At 37.8% G+C, this 19,898-nt stretch overlaps 1 protein-coding gene across 2 annotated transcripts in view; it reads right to left on the bottom strand.

Annotated features, from left to right (window-relative positions):
* Positions 1 to 6,029: 6,029 nt before the first annotated feature.
* The window catches only part of LOC117296949 (extracellular calcium-sensing receptor-like), a 39,366-nt gene continuing 25,497 nt past the window's right edge, over positions 6,030 to 19,898 (bottom strand). For both annotated transcript variants that reach the window (XM_033780055.1, XM_033780056.1), the window contains 6 exons: positions 13,039 to 13,138; positions 11,429 to 11,593; positions 10,800 to 11,039; positions 8,103 to 9,906; positions 6,819 to 6,946; positions 6,030 to 6,421 (listed from right to left, as the gene is read on the bottom strand). In XM_033780055.1, coding sequence (XP_033635946.1) covers positions 6,316 to 6,421; positions 6,819 to 6,946; positions 8,103 to 9,906; positions 10,800 to 11,039; positions 11,429 to 11,593; positions 13,039 to 13,138 — 2,543 coding nt within the window. In that variant the 3' untranslated portion in view covers positions 6,030 to 6,315. The remainder of the gene's footprint in view (positions 6,422 to 6,818; positions 6,947 to 8,102; positions 9,907 to 10,799; positions 11,040 to 11,428; positions 11,594 to 13,038; positions 13,139 to 19,898) is intronic.

Genomic DNA, 19,898 nt, shown 5'->3' with positions numbered 1-19,898 from the left:
CATCACGACTGTGTTTACATCTTATCGCGTTTTGTTTTCTTAAACAAACTGAAGGACAGTTTTTGCAAATCAGATTTTGACATCTCTCGTTTTAATGGTTAAGTGTGCATTTTGGACTTGGAAGTGTTAACATGATGCTAACATGTCAATTAACAAGTCAATATATTGCAATACAATTTACATCTGTCAATTTCAACTACTCGTGGAGGCATCTTTAAAGGCATTGGACACCTTTGGTAATTGTCAAAGACCAGTGTTCTGACTAGGTGTATAAAATAACAAACATGTGAAAATTTGAACTCCATTGGTCGTCGAAGTTGCATAATGAAAGAAAAAAAGATTGAGAGGGGTTGAAAAAAGAACAAGGGTTGGAGCGGAATTTGAACCAAGGACCTCTGGATTAACGTGCCGGTGCTCAACCAACTGAGCTAGCCCAATGTTGGCACAGGCCTGTATGCTTTGATTTTGAAAGGGCACAGGCACCAAGGCAATTAGCAGGGGCATGGAGACACTCGCCTTCGTTGCTTCCGTGAAGTATAAGGCCAGTTGGCGGTATCCCTAATTTGCCCAAACCTTTGTTCCAGGTACCAGCCACTTTCAACGGTGGTTTATTATTTGTTATCCATTATATCGTACCTTTTGTTTAGACTAAAAACACCTTCTAAACTCATTTTTAATACATCACCGGTTATTCTGTCAAGACGAAAACCATTTAAATGATTGATGATGGATACCATGGGAAAGACTATATGCAGGTCGTGATGTCTCCGAGACACGGGGCGGGAGAGTAAAGGCAGCGGAAACTGGTCGGCACGACACCGGTTCAAATGTCACTTTTTACGGGTAATAAATTGAAGGAGATTGAGGGAACGTGGTCATGGTGTCGTGCTTTGCTTGCGCGGCCTTTTAAAGAATAAAATAGCGGCAATCATACTTCGTATGTCTAGTTAATCAAAAACAAGGAATCGAATTTCCATTTTGACTTATTAGTTTGGACTTATATTTGCATTGATCGTGTTATTATGTAGACCTTAAATCATGAAGTAGACGATTGATAGTGGTGCTTCGTCCATCGTTCTTCGGTTGGGACGTAAAGCCGTTGACCCCGTGTGCTGTGTTGAACGCACTTAAAATAACCCAGAGTAATTATCTGGCTCACCCCGGTGTTCCTGGTTTGATTAGCTGCATACTGCTCCACAGCACCTTGTAAACCATTACATGGAGCTTTGTAAAAGGAATAGGTTTCATACTATAGGTCTCGCAATCTTCGCTCTACAAACCAACTTTATTTAACTGTCCCTAAAACAAACACTTCCAACGGCGTTCGTGCTTTTTTTGTATCCGCACCCACACTCTGGAACTCTCTTCCTCTACATATCCGAGCTACAACGTCTCTGGACATTCTTAAAACTCTGCTAAAAACCCACCTATTCAAAATTTCGTATGATTGACTTTCTATCTGTTTTTAACCATTTATTTTTGCCAACACGTTTATGTAATTCAACATTTTTATTCAACGTACCCTTATTTCTTTCCAAGCTTCGTAATGTTTATTTTTGTTTTTGTTTTGTTACTCTCTTTGTTTGTTTTATGCGCCTCAGAATATGTTTAGTCTTAGATAGATGGCGCTATATAAGTTGTAATTATTATTATTATTATTATTACTTATTACTTCAAACGTAGTCCCACATACCTTGCAGGAAAATACTGGATGTTAAAGCACCTTGAGCGTCACTGAGTGTCGGATATGTGCGCTATATAAGAAACCACTGTTATTATTTTAATGAGCCAATTCAAATTGGATTCAATGAACTTTTGGTCAGATTGTTTAGGGAAACGATGACATGACATTATGAGTCATTATGTCATTCGTCATGCCTTTTTAAGATCAAGTACTAAACATTCGATTAACTGCAAACAACAGCTTGTAATCGCTCAACTCTTTTCAGATTCTAGACTTTGGATTAAGTGGCGCGAAACCCAGTTATGAATTGTGTGTTTCCTAGCAACGGATGTTTTATGTTAGAGTGATCTTGATGTGGAACTGAAAGGGTGGCGTCAGTTTATCGGCACAATTAATGTGGCATGGGTTAACATGGATCAAAGTTAGCAGGTACATCAAAACATCACGTCATTTATTAATAAATGACTACCTTAGTCGATCAATTAGTGAATGGTTGCCAGGGGGACAGTTTTATACAGAATTTGTGCATCATGTTTCCTGTCTCTGGTGGAAATAGAATTGATTTGAAGTCTTATAGAACGCGGTTATTCCTCTGCACCTCAGGCACGAAAACGCCCCAACAAATTATTAGCTATCACGCGCCCTAAACTCGCAATCTAAAATGACGGAGGTTTGTTACAAGTGGGCGCTGTGGCTATCACGACGACTAAAAGCCACGATCAAAGACTTGGAACCAAGTCTATGGTGGAAAATAGTTCTCAACATAATATGTTGTTTAATGACAATCATACTAAGATTGTTTTGGCTCTCACCTTTTCTCTTGTGCTTACCTCAATTTAGGTTTGTGTAATGTTTTTGTAATAGAAGAATGCATTCCTGTAAAAGCGCCCTGTGACTTTTTAGATTGTAAAATACAATCAAACCATGTTTGTACTGTCTTGTTGTTGCAAATAAATAAACAAAATATTAATATAACTAAGAGTCCACTAACACCAGATGAAGGAACTTTCACAACATAAAAAGTATTTGCAAAAAACCACATCATTTAAGAAATCATAGATCTTTTTATTTGTGATACGTTTGCATGGAATTAACAGTGTTTTGACCTTATTGACTTGTGCTAATCTATACTCAGTCAGAAACTTCTTAAATAACTTCTTAAGTATGATAGGCCTAAGATGAATCTTTAAAATCCAAAATATAAGTTTATTTTTAGCATGTTATTTGTCATTAGGTGAGGTTTGTGGAAGCACCATTTTGTAAATCACTTTTGATTAAAATCGAGCTGAGCTCCACTAAAACAGCTACTAATCAGAGTCCAGCATTCTAATGAAAACCGTCAGAGCCTACTGGTCGAAACGTTGAGTTGTCCATCACCGGTTCTTTTCAGAACCAACACTACTCAAAAGACATTTACACACGGGGCTACCACAAACCTCACCTTATTAAAGCATTTGGAGCTGATCCAAATTTCGGTAATTATCCACATGATTTGCTCGTGTATAAAGACGATTGTCAGGGCTACCATCATCATAAAGCTTTACTTCATTTTAAGACTCGATTCGACCTGAACACTAATTTAGAGGGAAACATAATGGGTTCTTCAATAGACCATGCAAGTCAAGTACGTAGTCAAGCACTTTGAAGACCACTTAGGTCCCACATACATTGCTTTAAAGGCAGTGGACCCTATTGGTAATTACTCAAAATAATTATTAACATAAAACCTTTCTTGGTGACGAGTAATGGGGAGAGGTTGATGGTATAAAACATTGCGAGAAACGGCGCCTTCTGAAGTGCCATAGTTTTCGAGAAAGAAGTAATTTTCCACGAATTTGATTTCAAGACCTCAGATTTGGAACTTGAGGTCTCGAAATCAACCATCTAAACACACACAACTTCGTGTGCAAAATGTGTTTTTTCTTTCATTTTTATCTCGCAAGTTCGACGACCGATTGAGCTCAAATTTTCACAGGTTAGTTATTTTATGCATATGTTGAGATACACCAACTGTGAAGGCTAGTCTTTGACAATTACCAATAGTGTCCAGTGTCTTTAACTCGTGAAGGAAACATTTGAAGGAAACTATTAGCGGGTCCCGATTCTGAAACGCGCACGACTTGCGAAGTATAGTCGTCGGAAACTCAGGCGCTTTTCGAATCCACGTCTCCGGCATTGGATTCGGCATCAGGCTCGATCCGTCCTCGTCTGAAGCCCTGGTGGGCGTGTACCCAAAACACGCGGAAAAATTGTCAAAACAACCGTAGGGCTAAGCTAGCCTGAGCCCAATCTGGAGGCGAAACCATGGTTTCGAAAAGGGCCTCATATTCCAATATGGATGAATTATTAAATAGACCTACCTATTGATATGTTAGTATGGCAAGATATTGGACCGTGTTGTGAGTTCGTGTTTAATTAATGATTGTGTAGTGCTCATTTAAAATGAATTAACTAAGATAATAAGCAGGAGTGCAGGACCGCAGACAAGAGAACTGTCAGAGAAAACTAAACCAGTGATACCTGAGGATGATCTGACACAACTTAAACCGTCTAAGTGTTATTTTAGTTAAAACAAACTTATAACAATTATCAATTTTCTCTCTAATCATTATCCATTGCACAAATACATTGCATTTTTAGTGTGCTCTTTTGCTGATACTATCTCCATTCAACGTGAACATTTTACATCACATTTTTTTCTCTATAAACGCCGCGTCCCACAACCGCTAAAATTAAGTGAGTTTATAAATAAACTAAAACACAAAAAACAAAACACTCATTACACAAACAAAGCAGGACGGCAAACTTATCAAAACAGCATCTCAGCGCTTAGATACTATTTGCAATATTATGTGCAATACAAAATATGTATATAGCCCCTTTCCCCCAAACTATGTCCCAGCATGTATTTACTTTTTGACAACGAACTTCCTCAAATCCACTTAATAAATATTTCTGATGACGAATCCACTGCCAACTGTGACCACCTCTTCATAAAATTTGAACAACTCATTTCCTCGATCACCAACCAAAAAACCAAAAGCAACTAACACAAAAATGCTTCACCTTTTTCATTCATATCAAACTCAATAATTATTGTTATTCATCACTTTCGTCACATGGAGATAACAATGTAAAATTTCACATTGTTAAGTACATTTTTTAGATGAACACAAATCTATTTTATTTGTAAGGATATCCTCATCCACACACATTCCACTTCATTCGTTCTCAAAAATTCAATCTTATTGATCATTCTTTGTTCTTTCCTTTGTCTCTGTATTTAACACTCGCATAGACTTTGTGCACGAATTTTCTTTTGGAGCAACCCAGTCTTTAGAAATCCCTTATGGGTCCCTTTTTCCCTTTTTTGCTTTGTCATTGGTCTTCATAAGGTACCATACAAAAGGGGAACACACATTCTACTCACACCCATTCCACCTAAACTCATCCATTAAAAAACATCCCCTTTGCTTTATTTCACTCTCAATAATTCGCTCGGCCCCAGCGGCCAGTCTATCCAGGACCGCTGGGATGGGCTAATCGCTTGCACAGATTCTTGTTCAGAAAGTACGTCATGCGTACAGCTCATAGAAATAATGGTGCAGTGTGAGTGTGATGCATGATGGGACTGCGCATTATTAAACCAATGACAGTGCATGATACGTTTGCCCATCCCAGCGCCTTTGGTTAAAGCAAGGCGCTGGGGACGAGCGAATCTCAATACCATCATCAACATGTAGAAAACAAAGACTCGCACAGTCACACAGTTACAAAACAACTTTCGGCAAAAGAGAAGGTTTTCATCAATCATTTGTTGGTAGACTGTTTCTCAAATTTCTCAAACTATCTTTAATTTTGTTTTATACCTGATCTATTTTGGTGCACCATCTATTAAGAGTCCAATGTATGTTTATGTGTAGAAAAACAAATTGTACACTGTAAATACCTGGTGGGCTCGTTCTCCGTGTTTAGAAGACTGATATCAAGTCTATTCTACTTTGTGCCGAGTGAGGGCGTGGTAATAAAAGCAATAACGCTTTAAAGGCACTGGACACTATTAGTTACTCAAAATAATTGTTATCATAAAACCTTACTCGGTAAAGTGCAAAAGAGAGCTGTCGGTAGTACAAAACATTGTGACAAAGGACTCCTTCATGAAGAGCATAGTTTTTGAGAGAAAACAGTAACTTCTCACTCAAATATTAAAAAACTTCAGCTGCAGGCTTTTTATTATGCATCTGAAAGCACACAATTTGTGCAACAAGGGTGTTTTTCTGGCATTATTTTCTTGCAACTTCGATGACCCAATGAGCCAAATTTTTCACAGGCTTGTTATTTGATGTTTGGATACACCAAGTGAGATTACTGGTCTTTGACATTTACCGAAGGTGCCCAATGCCTTTAAGTATAATATTGAGTGTGTCCGTATAGAAAACAACCTTAAGTGTTCGAAGACATAGAATTAAAACAAGAAATGAAAACTGAATACTTGACAAGGTGGGAATACTCTTTATCCAAAACCAAATTTCCGTGGAACAGAATCTCATGCCACACCGGGCTTTATTCAGTGAAAGTGTTGCTTATGTGTGATTGAGGAAGGGCGCCCTCAGTGCTTAGTGAAGATGTGTTCAGACCCTGGTCGATAACATAGACGAGCTCGAAACAATCATCATCTTCTTCTTCTGTTGTATTCGGTAAAGCTCGGATTTCTTGTCGCTAAGTCTTTGACAATGCCTGTAAAAAAAATTAATAAAACTGAAATTACATATCATTGATAATAATAAAATGTAATGAAAACAGTTGTTGACAAACAATTAATTCAAACATAGATAGCATAAGTAAAATACGTTTTTTACAATCGGTAGAAATGTAAGGCTTTGTCCGTTTCGGATTTCTTGCGTTCAGTCTTTGACAATGCCTGCAAATAAAATAAATTAAATATACATGTAAACTGAAAATGACATACTGTTGACTGGTACAGCATTGAGTGCTGTTTGGCAACTACACGTCTCTGTTGTCCAATATATTCGGTTTGTTTGGTGCAGCTAAATCAGAGAGCCAAAAGTAACATTCGGTAAGGCCAGCGGGTCATCGTTATTTTCATCTTTACATTCAATTTATCAAGTCTTACCCGTTCTGGATTTCGTGTATCCTTTCGAAGCATAGTTTGGCGGTTTGTATGCTTTGTGATTTCTCACCTCGGATGGCGTTAAGAGCTTTGTGGTAGTTACTCAATAGGGTCTGTCGAGCACTGGCAACCTGTTTGAAATTATTTAGAACAATTTAAAGTACACGTAATATTGGGGTCCCTTGTTAGCTTTGGAAGAAACTAAAAATCAATGGTGAACTTGCGGGTACAACCAGGAGTAAATCTCTTTCGGGAGTGTTGGCTCTGAAAAGAGCCGGTTTGGTCTCGACGTTTCGAACACTATACTCTGTTCATCTTCAGTTAGATTGTTTCTAAACAGCAAACTTTCCGTGGAGTACTATTATGGGTCCACCATGTAAACAGGTTCTTTTGTGGGCTCTGAGGAGAGTGATCTGTTTAAGATTCTCGACGTTTCGGTTTGTTATGGTCGTCATCAGGAGATTTTAGAGACTGTATAAAGTAGTAGATATAATTTCTCAAAGATCTTGTTTTCTATAACCGTTGTAATTAAGTAGTCGCTGATTTGTGTCGGATGTTTGCTGATTGTGTTTTCACTGAACTTTCAAAGTGTTGAACCGAGGACTAAAGAGGTCCCCGTTGTGGACAGGATTTTCTGTAAGTGCACAGAACAAAGTATTTTCTACAGGGAGACTGCAACACAGAGCTGTGTGCTCAGTAGTCTTGGCCAAAGACTATGGTGCTTGATTCTGGATAGTGTACTACGCGCGGGAATCGCCAAAGCGCGCCCGCCACGATATTATTTAGTTAATTGGACGGCTTGAAATAGCCAGTGTAGTCTAGATTTCAAGCCGTCCAATTAACTAAATCATATCGTGGCGGGCGCGCTTTGGCGATTCAACCGTGCGTAGTACACTATCCAGAATCAAGCATCATAGTCTTGGGCCAAGACTATGTGTTCAGTGGAGTTGGTCGGTTGTTTGGTTTGATTAACTTGGTATTATCAGCAGCAGAATGTGGGTTCGATTTCTGGTCATGACTTTATTTTGTGCCCTTGAATGCAAGGCACCAAACTAATCTTCGTTAACATACGGGATGTAGTGCATTATGCTCTACCAGTCAGGCTCCTGTGGATGAAACCCATGCCTACCTCACTTACGGACTATGAAGGGGTAACCATTTCCACCCAAGGAGAAGGTGGCAAGCGCCCCTGGTGGCCCTCACCCGCCCTGTAAATTTAGGTGATCTCCCATTTAAACAAATATTAATCAATCATTGTGCAGGTACTAAATCAGAATGTTTAATTACCTCAGGTATAAACTTTCTTTTTGCTCCTTTACCCCGATGCTTTCCAGTGATTTTCCTCTTCATCTTTGCATCCACTTTGCTATTGGCTTCTGGTTTGGTCTTCAAAGCATACAGTTTGGGAACAAACAACAACATGAGCGGCACATACCCTGAGAAAATAATCCCCACCACCAAAATAAATGGACGTGTGTGTTTCCCTTCTTTGATGGCAAACTGGATTCCAATAGTTGCAACCCATACCATAATATGGACTATAAAAGAGAAGAAGATGAATTTTCCTTCTCTGCAGTTATCCTCTTTCTTTCTTGTCTTGAATGCGATAAAGAGACCGAAGATATCAAGCAGAATACTGTAACTGAAGGAAAGCGCAATAGCGAAGAGTTCTCCCTCATTGCAATCTATGTAAACCAATCTTGCCATTCTATCTGGTGTTCTTGAGGATCGAGGAAGCCCGGTCACAAACCAAACGGCTATAAACGTACAATACACACATGTTATCAGTAGCATTATAAATACTCTTTTTTTGACAGTTACGTATTGTCTTCCTTTGTATGACACGTACGCAGTCATTACTAAAGTTCCTTGCAGCAGAGCCAGTGGTAAAAGTTGCAAGCCAGCTTTGATGATACAGTAGATGTCAGTGGACGAAAACAAAGGCATCCATGACATTATAAAACATAGGACGGCAGAGGTTAAAATGGCGACATTGTGACCGGCATGAGCGCAAACCACAACCCGTGTGTTACGTTTACAGAGTAAGATTGTACCAAACACACAAGCTATGAGGATTCCTGGAGTTGATAAAGCTAAAATGACGATACCCAGCGGGCTGTTTGCAGTCAGGTAGACGGTGGGCAGAGGGACACACCCAGTTCGCTCTGCATTAACAACCTCCTCACTCAGGCAACTTGAACACGTGAGGGCGTTTATACGCATAGTGTAGTGGTTATCTGGGCATTGGACGCAGTTCCAACAACACTCGGACTTGGATTGGCTGCTGCTTATAAGACGGTAACCAGGCTGGCATGGATCGCTACAGATGGAAATAGAGGGCGCTGTTTGTGAACATAAGTCATCACTTGGCCATGTTATAGTACCATTGATTGTAAATGCTTGGTTTAAGTTCCATCTACCAACTCGTTCAGTAACTGTTTCATTTGAGCACAATGAAACAGGTTGGAGATTAAATACATCATAAGAAGCACTGGATCCCAAATCTCCGTTAGTCGTGAGTTCTATATTGAAGCCAGAGTAACCAAGAAAACTGACATTTTTCATAAGGGATAAGATGTTTCTACCATTCACATCACCTGAGTTTGCATCACACATTGTTGAGTTACACTTCAAAGCATTGTGAAGAGCAAACGCAACAACATACACAGAATCAAGAATTGAAGAGACTAAATTTCCTTTGAAGAAAGTGTCTTCTTTTGGTAACATCTCATCGCCAGTGCATTGCTTGGTGAAGACACCAGACCCATTCGATCCGTCATCAATATAACAGTTAAAAGTCTCCTGCCAATATTCTGTAAGAAATGGATCTTGGTATTCAATTTTACTTGGTGATATTCCATGAAGATATTCCAAGAAGCCTGGCACTTCTTGTGCTCTGTAACGTAACCCCAGCATCCCACGAGTTACTCTGGAAATCCTTGAATCTGACGTCAGAACAGGTGAGGCTGTCCAACCGTCTGTACCTATGAATGTATACCCAGTTGCATTGAGTTCCGCAAAAGCATCGAGAAGACGTAACATTGGAGCTTCATTTGCAAACGCCACAATCACTTTGATCTTCGGAAAGGTTCTGAAATAAAAGAGATCAAACGGGGTATCGTTAGTGATGTCACATCTTGTTTCATATTTTGTTACGAGAAGAAATTGGCCTGGTTACTGGATCGCAATTTATTGATTTGTGCAAGTCATTGTTTTTCGTCCTCTTCGTGCTGGCCAATTCCTACACTCTAATTTATTTTAAATTAAATTCTATGGTCAAAGAGCCACATCATTGCTCCTTAATATGTGACGACTTACTTCTTCTTCTTATTATTATTATTATTTATTTGGCAATTCACATAAAAATAAAAAAATAAAAAAATTGTATACGTAAAGGGTAAAACTCTTAAAACATTAAATATATAAATGTATACATCTGGATTGGAAAACATTAAAAAGGGAGATACATCAAGATATAAGAAAAGGAGGACATGCAGTAAAAGAGAAGACAAAGTACTACACGACTGAGGACAACAGAAAGACATCAACAATCCAGGTTTGCCAGGACTGACAAAAGTGCCTGCACTGTCATCAAGAGGTGTGTCAGTCCAACCTGGAAGGACAAGAGACAAACAATTTCACATAATAACCATGTTCTTCGTATGGGTCATGCTGGCTCTCCTCAGATTTTCAAGGGATATGTAAAGACTTTTTTTAAATAATGTTTTATGCTGTGTGTTTTTCAAAGAGCTCCTGCTTTATGCACTGTATCATATTATGTAAATTATTTGTATAACCTTAGACAATATTAGTCCAATGTTTGTACACTATAAGGGAGGATTGGCTATTGTCAGCCTGCACTTATGGCTGTCCATAGCTTTTTAACCTTGGTTGACAAAACTCGGGCTGTGATGTTGCAAACAATTATCTACGGATCTGTTCGAGAAAATAATAGGACGCCCTCTGTTGTTCAGTTCAACTAACCTGATTTGGTTGACGATATCAATCAGTTGTTCCTTAGTAGTACTGCTTCCAATGCGACTCTCCAACGCAACACAAACACCATTTGATTTCGACTTCAACAGAAATCGATCTAAACCAGGAACTCCGTAAGCCAAGTCATCTGTAGCTACGGTGGCCACGACAGACCAGTTAAAATGCGTCACAATGTCGACTAGTGCGGTGGCTTGGTGGATGTCACTTGGTACCACTCTCGTGAAATAACTGGAAACAAACGTCCACAAACAAAAATCATTATTATGGGTTGAATCTTTTGAGAGGTGCTCTAAAATAACACCTATGGAACTATGGGTCGCGAGATCCACAGATTATGGAACGCCGAACGCACAATGGGGAAACTGGATTTCTTTCGTCCTCCGGATGGGACCTAAATCCGTTGGTCCCGTGTGTTTTGTAATGCACATACAGGAACCAAGTGTACTTATCACAAAGCGAAGGGGTTTCTCCCCGGTGTTACTGGTGCGTCACAACACCTTGTAGGCCCTAAACCACTAAATGGTGCTATGTAAAATGAGTAGGTCTCACAATTCAAACATGCATTGCAGACAAAAATTACTATTGTTATTATAATTATTTGTTACTTTTATTTATACCTAAAACTGGAGTGACTGAGTAACTCGCTGGTTGCTGAGTAACTAATCTCCGGTAACTCAAACAACTCAAATAGACTCGCCACCGATACAGCTGCGTTACTTGTAGCTGGACCTACTACCGCCACAATAGTTCCCAATCTGCCACTGCTGGTTGTTGTCGTTGAACTGTTAGAAATGAGAGGGATGAGACAAGTTTATTAAAATATTGCGACAGGCGATTGCTTTCGTGCCCCTGGCCGTTACCTCTGTGCCCTTGAAATGTCCCAGTTGAACTTTACAATGTAGGGTGCTCTTTACAAAGAAAAAATGCCTTGGTGCACTAACTTGCCCTTTCAAAAACGAAGCATACAGGCCTGAGATAACCTCGTTTGGAGAATCTGTAAACGATTGGTAATGACTCTGGAAATCAAATGCAATACAAATTTACTTGGTAAGAACTAGCACAGCCGCTTTGGATTGTATAATGCATTTTGAAAAACCGGTCACTTCGAAGTACTGCGATTATTGGAAACTCATCACTTTTTAAAATAATGATATTTTCACTGGCTAGTTTCATGGTATGCGTGAGCTATATGATTGAATCAAACAAAGGTTTCCAATTACCAAATGTATACAAATCCTTTAAAACAGTTGCTGGCAGTGTAAGCACTTTATGTAATCGACCATATACATAAACTGACAAACCTGTAGAAGTTTGAGATCGATTGGCCATCTGGGTCACGAGAGAATAGTGAAAAACAGATGAAATTTTTGCATGAATTCGATTGAAAAAATGGAATAACACGCTCACTGAGCGATAAACTCCAAACGGGAAATTAGTTTTGTTTTTCAGAAACCATAATAATTTCCATGGATGTTTTCTACTATCATTAAAATCACAGAGTGAAAGTTTCATGTTAATCTGTGATCTCAGACGGTATTTTTTCTTATCAATTCTGTACTGTTCCTTTAACCATTGTGCATTTCAGCTGGGATTGCCAATGGTATATTCAGATTGCAAAGCATTGTAAGCAACAATTAAAGAAACCTTGGCCTACTGTGTGGTCTTTATTAGTCATTCAAACAAAAGCTTTCAGACACACCATGTGCAGGTTTATTATGTGGACATAATCTAGATTGTGGTGCATGGATAGTTCATATTAGGCTACAAATAAAAACGCACTGCCTTTTAGCGTTTGGGATCCCGACTACACTTCATGTATGATGTGAACGGAGACTACGAAGGCCCATGATGGCCGCTGTTATAAGTTTAACTTTTTTTTCAGGCATGTGTTGCTGGCTTTAATGTATATCCTTGGTCATTTTGACTTATGTCATACACTGTTTTGTTTTACTGTCTAATGTTTGCCGAATAAGTAATACTTATGACTACAGTTTGAAGGCTCGTACTGACTCAATGAGCTCTTATATATCTGGATTACAATTGGAAATTAATGCAGGGAATTCTTCTATCCCATTTTGACATTCAAGTGACCTTTAAAAAAGTCCAAGTTGGGACTTGTGACCAAAATAAATTCAGTAAAAGTCCACTTTGAAAAACTTGTTAAAAACATTCTTGAAAACAAATTGGGGAAAAAAAAGATCAACAAGTTTCTGTTAATTTTACTCACTCGTTTTTACAAGTTCCAAGGTTGGCTGAACTAGTGATAAAATCAAGTGATGACGTCACAGCTACGTTGGGGTTACCACACGTGTCTTTAATGTGGAATCCTGCATCAGAGAACGAAGAAAAATGTGATTAAATTATAGTATCTTTATGTAAATTAACTGGCAGTTTAAGCTTCCCTTAAAGCACCTGCTGAGAGGTGCTGTACTTTTTGAGAAATGAGTAAAATAGTGTCACCAAAATAATTTTTGTCTAGACGAACATTACTTTGTCATGTACAAACGTATTACTACACCAGTACTGGTATAATACCAATATCGGTTAATACGTTGTACGTGACATAATAGGCACCAGTTGCAAAAAAAAGGAAACTTTATTACGTTTTGGCCGGGAATCAAAATTATGTGTCAGTGCTCAGCAACTTCCCCAAGTAGGCTATGGTATATTCGGGGGGGGGCATTGTTGAGGTTTATTTTCCCCCAAGAAATGTTGATAATGTTATATTGCATTGCACCAAAACAAGCCCTAGTTATCCAAACTGATATGCAAATTAAGGGAGACGAATAATGGTCCCATATCTTCGTCTCCATAATATTTCCATAATATTTCAGTTTTTACTGATCGTAAATGATGCTTGTATAATTTCCATAATGCTAACTCTGTCATTACCTATGGCCATTTGATAGTCACGAACTGACGATAACTCAAGTGTGTTTAATAGGTTAGTCAAGGTTAATGATCGTTAGCAAGACTCATGAATAAAACTCTCATTATTCGAGAGTTTGAAAGTTGTAGAAAGGCTCAGCTTTCCAGGTTTCGACCGGGGTTTTCTTACCATTGTAATTCCGTATTGCAAAACCAATCGGTTGAAATGGTGTCCCCTTACCCGTGTTATCCGTGTTGACAACCAGTCGGTCATGTTTAACTAATTAATTGTTGCAGTTCCATTACTTCATCACAAATTTCAGGATGAATCCAACAGGTTGTAGTTTCTCGAAATAAAGTACAGATTGAAGGGCACTGGACACTATTGTCAATTACTCAAAATTATAACGAGCAATGGAGAGCTGTTGAAAGTAAAAAAACATAGCGCGAAACAGCTCCCTCTGAAGTAACGTAGTTTTTTAGAAAGAAGTTATTTCTCACTCAAATATTAAAAGACTTCAGGCCTGAAGCCTCTTATTATAGGCATTTAAAAGCACCATAATTTTGGGTAACAAGGGTGTTTTTGCAAATTCGATGGCCAATTGAGCAAACATTTTCAAAGGTTTGTTATTTTATACATAGCCTATGTTGGGATTCACCAAGTGAGTCTACTGTGAGAATACTGGTCTTTGACAATTATCAAACGTTTTTTCAGTGCCTTTAAAATAATTGGAAGACCAGGTTTTTGCTTTTCGAATGTTCCTTTTCAGCTAGGTTTTGTCTCTTATAGAAGACAAGTCATTTTGTCTGCACTCTTCATGATTTTCAACGGAAATGTTAATATTCAATCCATCATCTTCAAGCCAGAATTTAATTATTTTTCGTATTTATCTTTCTTATTAAGGTGGTGTACTACCCTTGCGTCGCAGTTCTCTATTTGGCAACCTCCATGAAAGAAAACAAAATGTGAGTAACCCAAACCTTGCATCTGTACTATCAACTGATAGGTCACTTTAATTCAATCCCCTGTCAGTCTTTGAGACTTATAAATCACTTCAATGTGATCGTACTTTATTAACATTTTTCTTTGCCGAGCAGCCGAAATATGCACCATTCAAGAGCCGTCGGGTTTTTACTCTCCGCGCTCGCACTTCAAATAAATGAACGTAAACACGTGTTTTGATGGAAGGGAACAAAAAGTATTTTGACCAAGAGTCGTCTGGTTCTTTAACTATGAAGTGTTTGGACTTCATATAAACATCATGACAGCGGGGTTGTGTTTATGTGATATTAATTTGAACTTGAAATATCAGCTAAACTAAATACTGGTGGAATGTTGATGCGTTGAAGTGGCGAGTCTTTTCTGTCTAGTGATCGTACGAGTGATTGTACGATAGCGTAATATTGGCATCTAATGCTTTACATGACATGAGTTGCGGACTAAAGGACTTGTATAACCAGTCTAACATCGTGTGTGGTTTAGAACCAGAGTGTAGCTATGTAATATGTGATACAATAATCTTGAATTGTATTGTAGGCCTATTTGTGTTCTTTAGTCTGTAGCTGGTCGACAGTGTCTTAAGACTGTCTTGTTTTCCTTTCAGCATCTTGTATCATTTTGGAGACTTATAAGTACATTTTTTTTAAATATTGTCCCCACCACCGTCTGGTAACCATTTCTGCTTTTACCGTTCCTAATGCAATTGTGATGACGGCTAATAAGTCTGGTGCAGTTAGCGTAAATCCGTTAGGACGTACACCCCTTGACCCCTGGGGAAATAAAGCGATAGTAATTACTAAGTGATCTTGACGTTGAAGTGCCCGACGTCAAGGAAATTTCCTTTTCTGTTACAAGTTAGTCTTCTTGTAATGACCGTAACAAACACTTGACCCTTTTTGTCATTAACCAACTGGCCCTTACAACGCACTAACAATACGTTCTCATCTTGGCGCAAGAAGCAGTCCTTCTCCTGCTTAGTCTTCTTTTCTGTTCCTATAGTTTTCTTTTAAAGAACGAAACAAACACTTGACCAATTTTGTCATTATACAACTGTCCCTTAGCCTGATAAGTTATGCTCTAAAAACACTATTTGATTTTGGCACATGAAGCAGTTATTTCCCTGCTCAATTTCATTTTCTGTTCTAGATTTCTTTTGTAATGACCGAAACATTTTCATTTTGGCACAAGAAGCAGTTATTTCTTCGACAAGCTCAATTTTCTTTTCTGTGACAAGTTTCCTTTTGTGATGACCAAAACAAACACTTTACATTCTTGGTCAATATCCAACCGCCACTTAGCCTTAAAGTAATGCTCTAAAACATTATTTTAATATTTGGCACAAGACGCAGTAATTCTCAACAGAAAGCTGTGAGTCAAAACCGGAATGTAAAAAAAAAATGCTTTCTTGAAAACATTATTTAAAGGGATTGGATTTGTGTGGTAATTGTAAAACACTATTTTTGTCAATCCTATATATTAGTAGATACCATAAAACTAACCTTTAAACGTCGGTAACTCTTCTCGAATTCAAATTCAAAAATTTAGATACAAGTTGTATATTTGTCCATAACCGCATTACTTCAAGGTAAAACGTTTGATTCTAAAAATGCTGTTGTACTGATTACCAAGTAAGTGTTTTATAACCATTACATTACAAAGTCCTTACCAAACGTATATAAACAGACCCTATTCGAGTTGACAGAAAAATATATGTACATTAGTTTAAACAATTTCAAGTTTGTTGACAACAAGCCAAAATTGTCTGAATAGTTTTGTCCGTACAGTGGACAAAGTTTATCTCGCTCAAATCGCTTTAACTGCACTTTGTGGGGCCCTGACCGCTCAACATAAACAGTGGCAAAAATTGATTATTATATCATAATTCATATAGCGTGCCATTAAACATCGGTCGTACCAGGAGTTTGAATAACTTGGATAATGAATAGTGAGAAGAGCAACTGTGCACGACTCGTTTGAGTTAGTCACGAATAAATCATTGAACATTCGGTCTAATATACTCCAATCCATTAACAGCATTCCTGGTTCGGTTTAACTGTGTTATTATACAACACTTCCTGACAGTAGTGTGAGATGTTTAGTTATATATTGACATCCAAAATGAATAATGTGCTTTAAGTTTAGTATGTCGACCACGAAGTCTAGAAAAAGGATTTTACTTGCAAATGCAATATAGGCCTAAGTGTTTATTACAGTCGTGTCAATGGCATTAACCTTATAACATGCCGACATTGGCTTTGAGAAACGATTTTAGTGCCGTTTAAGGTTTTATCTATAGGTTTTTTATGTAGTATATCCATGGGTAAAATATTCCCAAAACAATTCACAAATGATGCATACTAAAACAGTCACACATATAATTGTTGTTTTGTTGTAACCCATACGTTCTTATATTTCTCACCAGTCTGATAAGAAATAGTGTAATAATGTTATCACGTGTGGGTGCGTGTAAATCATAAATGGAAGACAGTTGAAATCAATTAAATTTGCAGCTTTTCTCTATATCTGTTCGTTATTTTACATTTTAAGGTGCTAAATCAACTTATAAAGCTGTGATAATTCTACTTAAACTTTTACTATGACAAAAGTTCAAAGGTATTTAAAATTACTTCCAGCAGTCGTGTGTCACTTAGGTTTGTTACGAACAGGAATGAAACTTATACGTCTCTAAATGGAAACTGCAGCTTACCTCTTATGGGTTTTACATTTTCTGGAGCTTCGTTGTCCTAATTGTTTAAAAGCTATGACAACCCAACTTGAATTGTTACATTGATAAAAGATAAGAAGTATTTACAACTAATTCAAGAAATGGTTCGTCACTTAAGTGTGTCAAGAACAGAAATGAAACTTATCCGTCTCTGATTTAAACAAAAACGTAAAATAGCCCGCTTACTGTTTATTTATAGATAGTAATTGCAGAGTTGGCTGCATGACCTATAAGCTGATCAAACATTGAAGGGTTGCATGCTTTGATCATAATCTAGCCCGTACATCTAACCAAAAAACCTTGGAAGTAAATGTCCCGGATTTTTAAAAGCAAAACATTTTAAGATCCAAAACAGTTTCCAATAACAATCCCTTCGGATTGCAATCTTTAAGTATCTCCCTCCTTTGCTTATTTTAACTTTGCTCTTTTTGTTTATTGATTGTTTATGTACACGCATAAGAGGGTTTCCAAAATAATGTTAAACTTGAAGGAAAAAAGGATATTTTTACTTTATTGCAGGTCGGTAAGCATAAAACTTACTTGGTAACGAGTAGTGGAGAGGTGTTGATTGTTTAAAACATTGTCAGAAACGGCTCCCTCTGATGTAACGTAGTTTTTGAGAAAGAAGTAATTTCTCACTCAAATGCTCAAATAAAAAAAGCCTTTTATTATGCATCTGAAAGCACACAAAGTAATGCAGCTGGGTGATGTTTTTTTCTTCTTCATTATTCTCTTGCAACTTCAATAACCAATTGAGTCCAAATTTTCACAGATTTGTTAGTTTGTTGGGATACACCAAGTGAGAAGACTGGTCTTTGACAATTACCAATAGTGTCCACTGCCTTTAATTGTGCTGTGCATAATTTATCTGCTATCAGTGAAGTACAGTGCAAACATCAGTGAAGTACAGTGCAAACATCAGTGAAGCTGTTCTTTTGCATAAATGTATGTCTTGATGATTAAAACAAATATTAAAAGCACCTATATCCAAATCGATATCTCATTAACTCGTTGTAAATATCTTAATTGCTATTGAAGATGTTGATATAGATGCAACGTGTTAAAGACACTTCCGACACCTAATGGTAATTGTTAAAGACCAGTCGTCTCACTTGGTGTATCTTAACACATGCACATAAAAACAAACATGTGAACATTTGGGCTCAATATTGGTCATCGAAGTTGCATGACGATAACAAAAGAAAAACATCCTTTATGCACATTAATGTGTGTGCTTTAATTATAATAGTATGAAAATGCTTCAGGCCTGGATTATTTTATTATTTGACTGAGAAATCATCTCTTTCTCAAAAACTACGTTACTTCAGAGGGAGCTGTTTCCCACAGTACCAAGTAAGTGTTTATGCTAACAATTATTTTGAGTTTATACCGATAGCGTCCAGTACATTTAAGTATGCTCAACGATCACGTTATGTATGTTTGAACATGAACATTATTTTTCTAATTAATATTTGTTCAACATGAGGGACTATATTGATTTTGTAAATCGTGTTTGCATAAAGTTACTTGTTGGTTTACGTTTGGCTTCGCTAATTAATAAGATAATAAAAGGGTAGCGACTAGTTTGTTAAATGGCCGTGGTCGTGCGATAAAGGCCCGAGCTGAAGGCCGAATGGCGGAACTGCCTGGGGTATTTATGAATCATCTTACAATGTCATTTGTACATAATTATGTGAATAATCACAATTGTTTTCTGTTGTCATTTTGGGAAATTTTCTAAACTGCTTAAAGAACGTTCTTTAGATTTACATTTTGTGTCCTTATGGTTGTTGTTGTTGCTGCTGCTGCTGCTGCTGCTGCTGCTGCTGCTGCTGCTGCTGCTGCTGCTGTTGTTGCTGTTGTTGCTGTTGCTGTTGTTGTTGTTGTTGTTGTTGTTGTTGTTGTTGTTGTTGTTGTTGTTGTTGTTGTTGTTGTTGTTGCTCTGTCGCTGTCGCTGTTGTTGTTGTTGTTGTTGTTGTTGTTGTTGTTGTTGTTGTTGTTGTTGTTGCTCTGTCGCTGTCGCTGTCGCTGTTACCGTCGCTGTCGCTTCACACTTATACTTCAACTAAATTGTTGTTTCTTTTAAACTTTTGTTGGTTTATAATATTGTGTGGTTTTCTTATCTTTTTGTAAAGTCAATGCAGTACAGTAAACTTTACTTTGGTTTGCTTCACTGTCCAACATTGCTCTCACAAACAAAGAAACTTAATACGTCGCCTTTAGATGTTTTCTGTAACTTAGTAATGCACTCTTACAAAACACAGAACTGATACCAAAGAAATCGCCGATCGAAACTTCTATTCAAATTGTATTCATTGTTGTATTGTGTAATGGGACGCTGCCATATGACGGGTAGAGGAAGCTCACTTATATCACAAATTAATTGAACTGTCCTCTCTTGAAAATTTCAAGAGCTGAATATATTTGAGTCAATACCGCTCTTATAAAGGTTCCATTGTGTGTGTGATTTTGTCGTGGCTCCTGTTCCGATGAC

This window comes from Asterias rubens, chromosome 11 (genome assembly GCF_902459465.1).
Source record: "Asterias rubens chromosome 11, eAstRub1.3, whole genome shotgun sequence".
Lineage (NCBI taxonomy): Eukaryota > Metazoa > Echinodermata > Asteroidea > Forcipulatida > Asteriidae > Asterias > Asterias rubens.
Note: the sequence above shows the minus strand (reverse complement) of the source record. Positions and strands in the feature narration are given on the sequence as shown.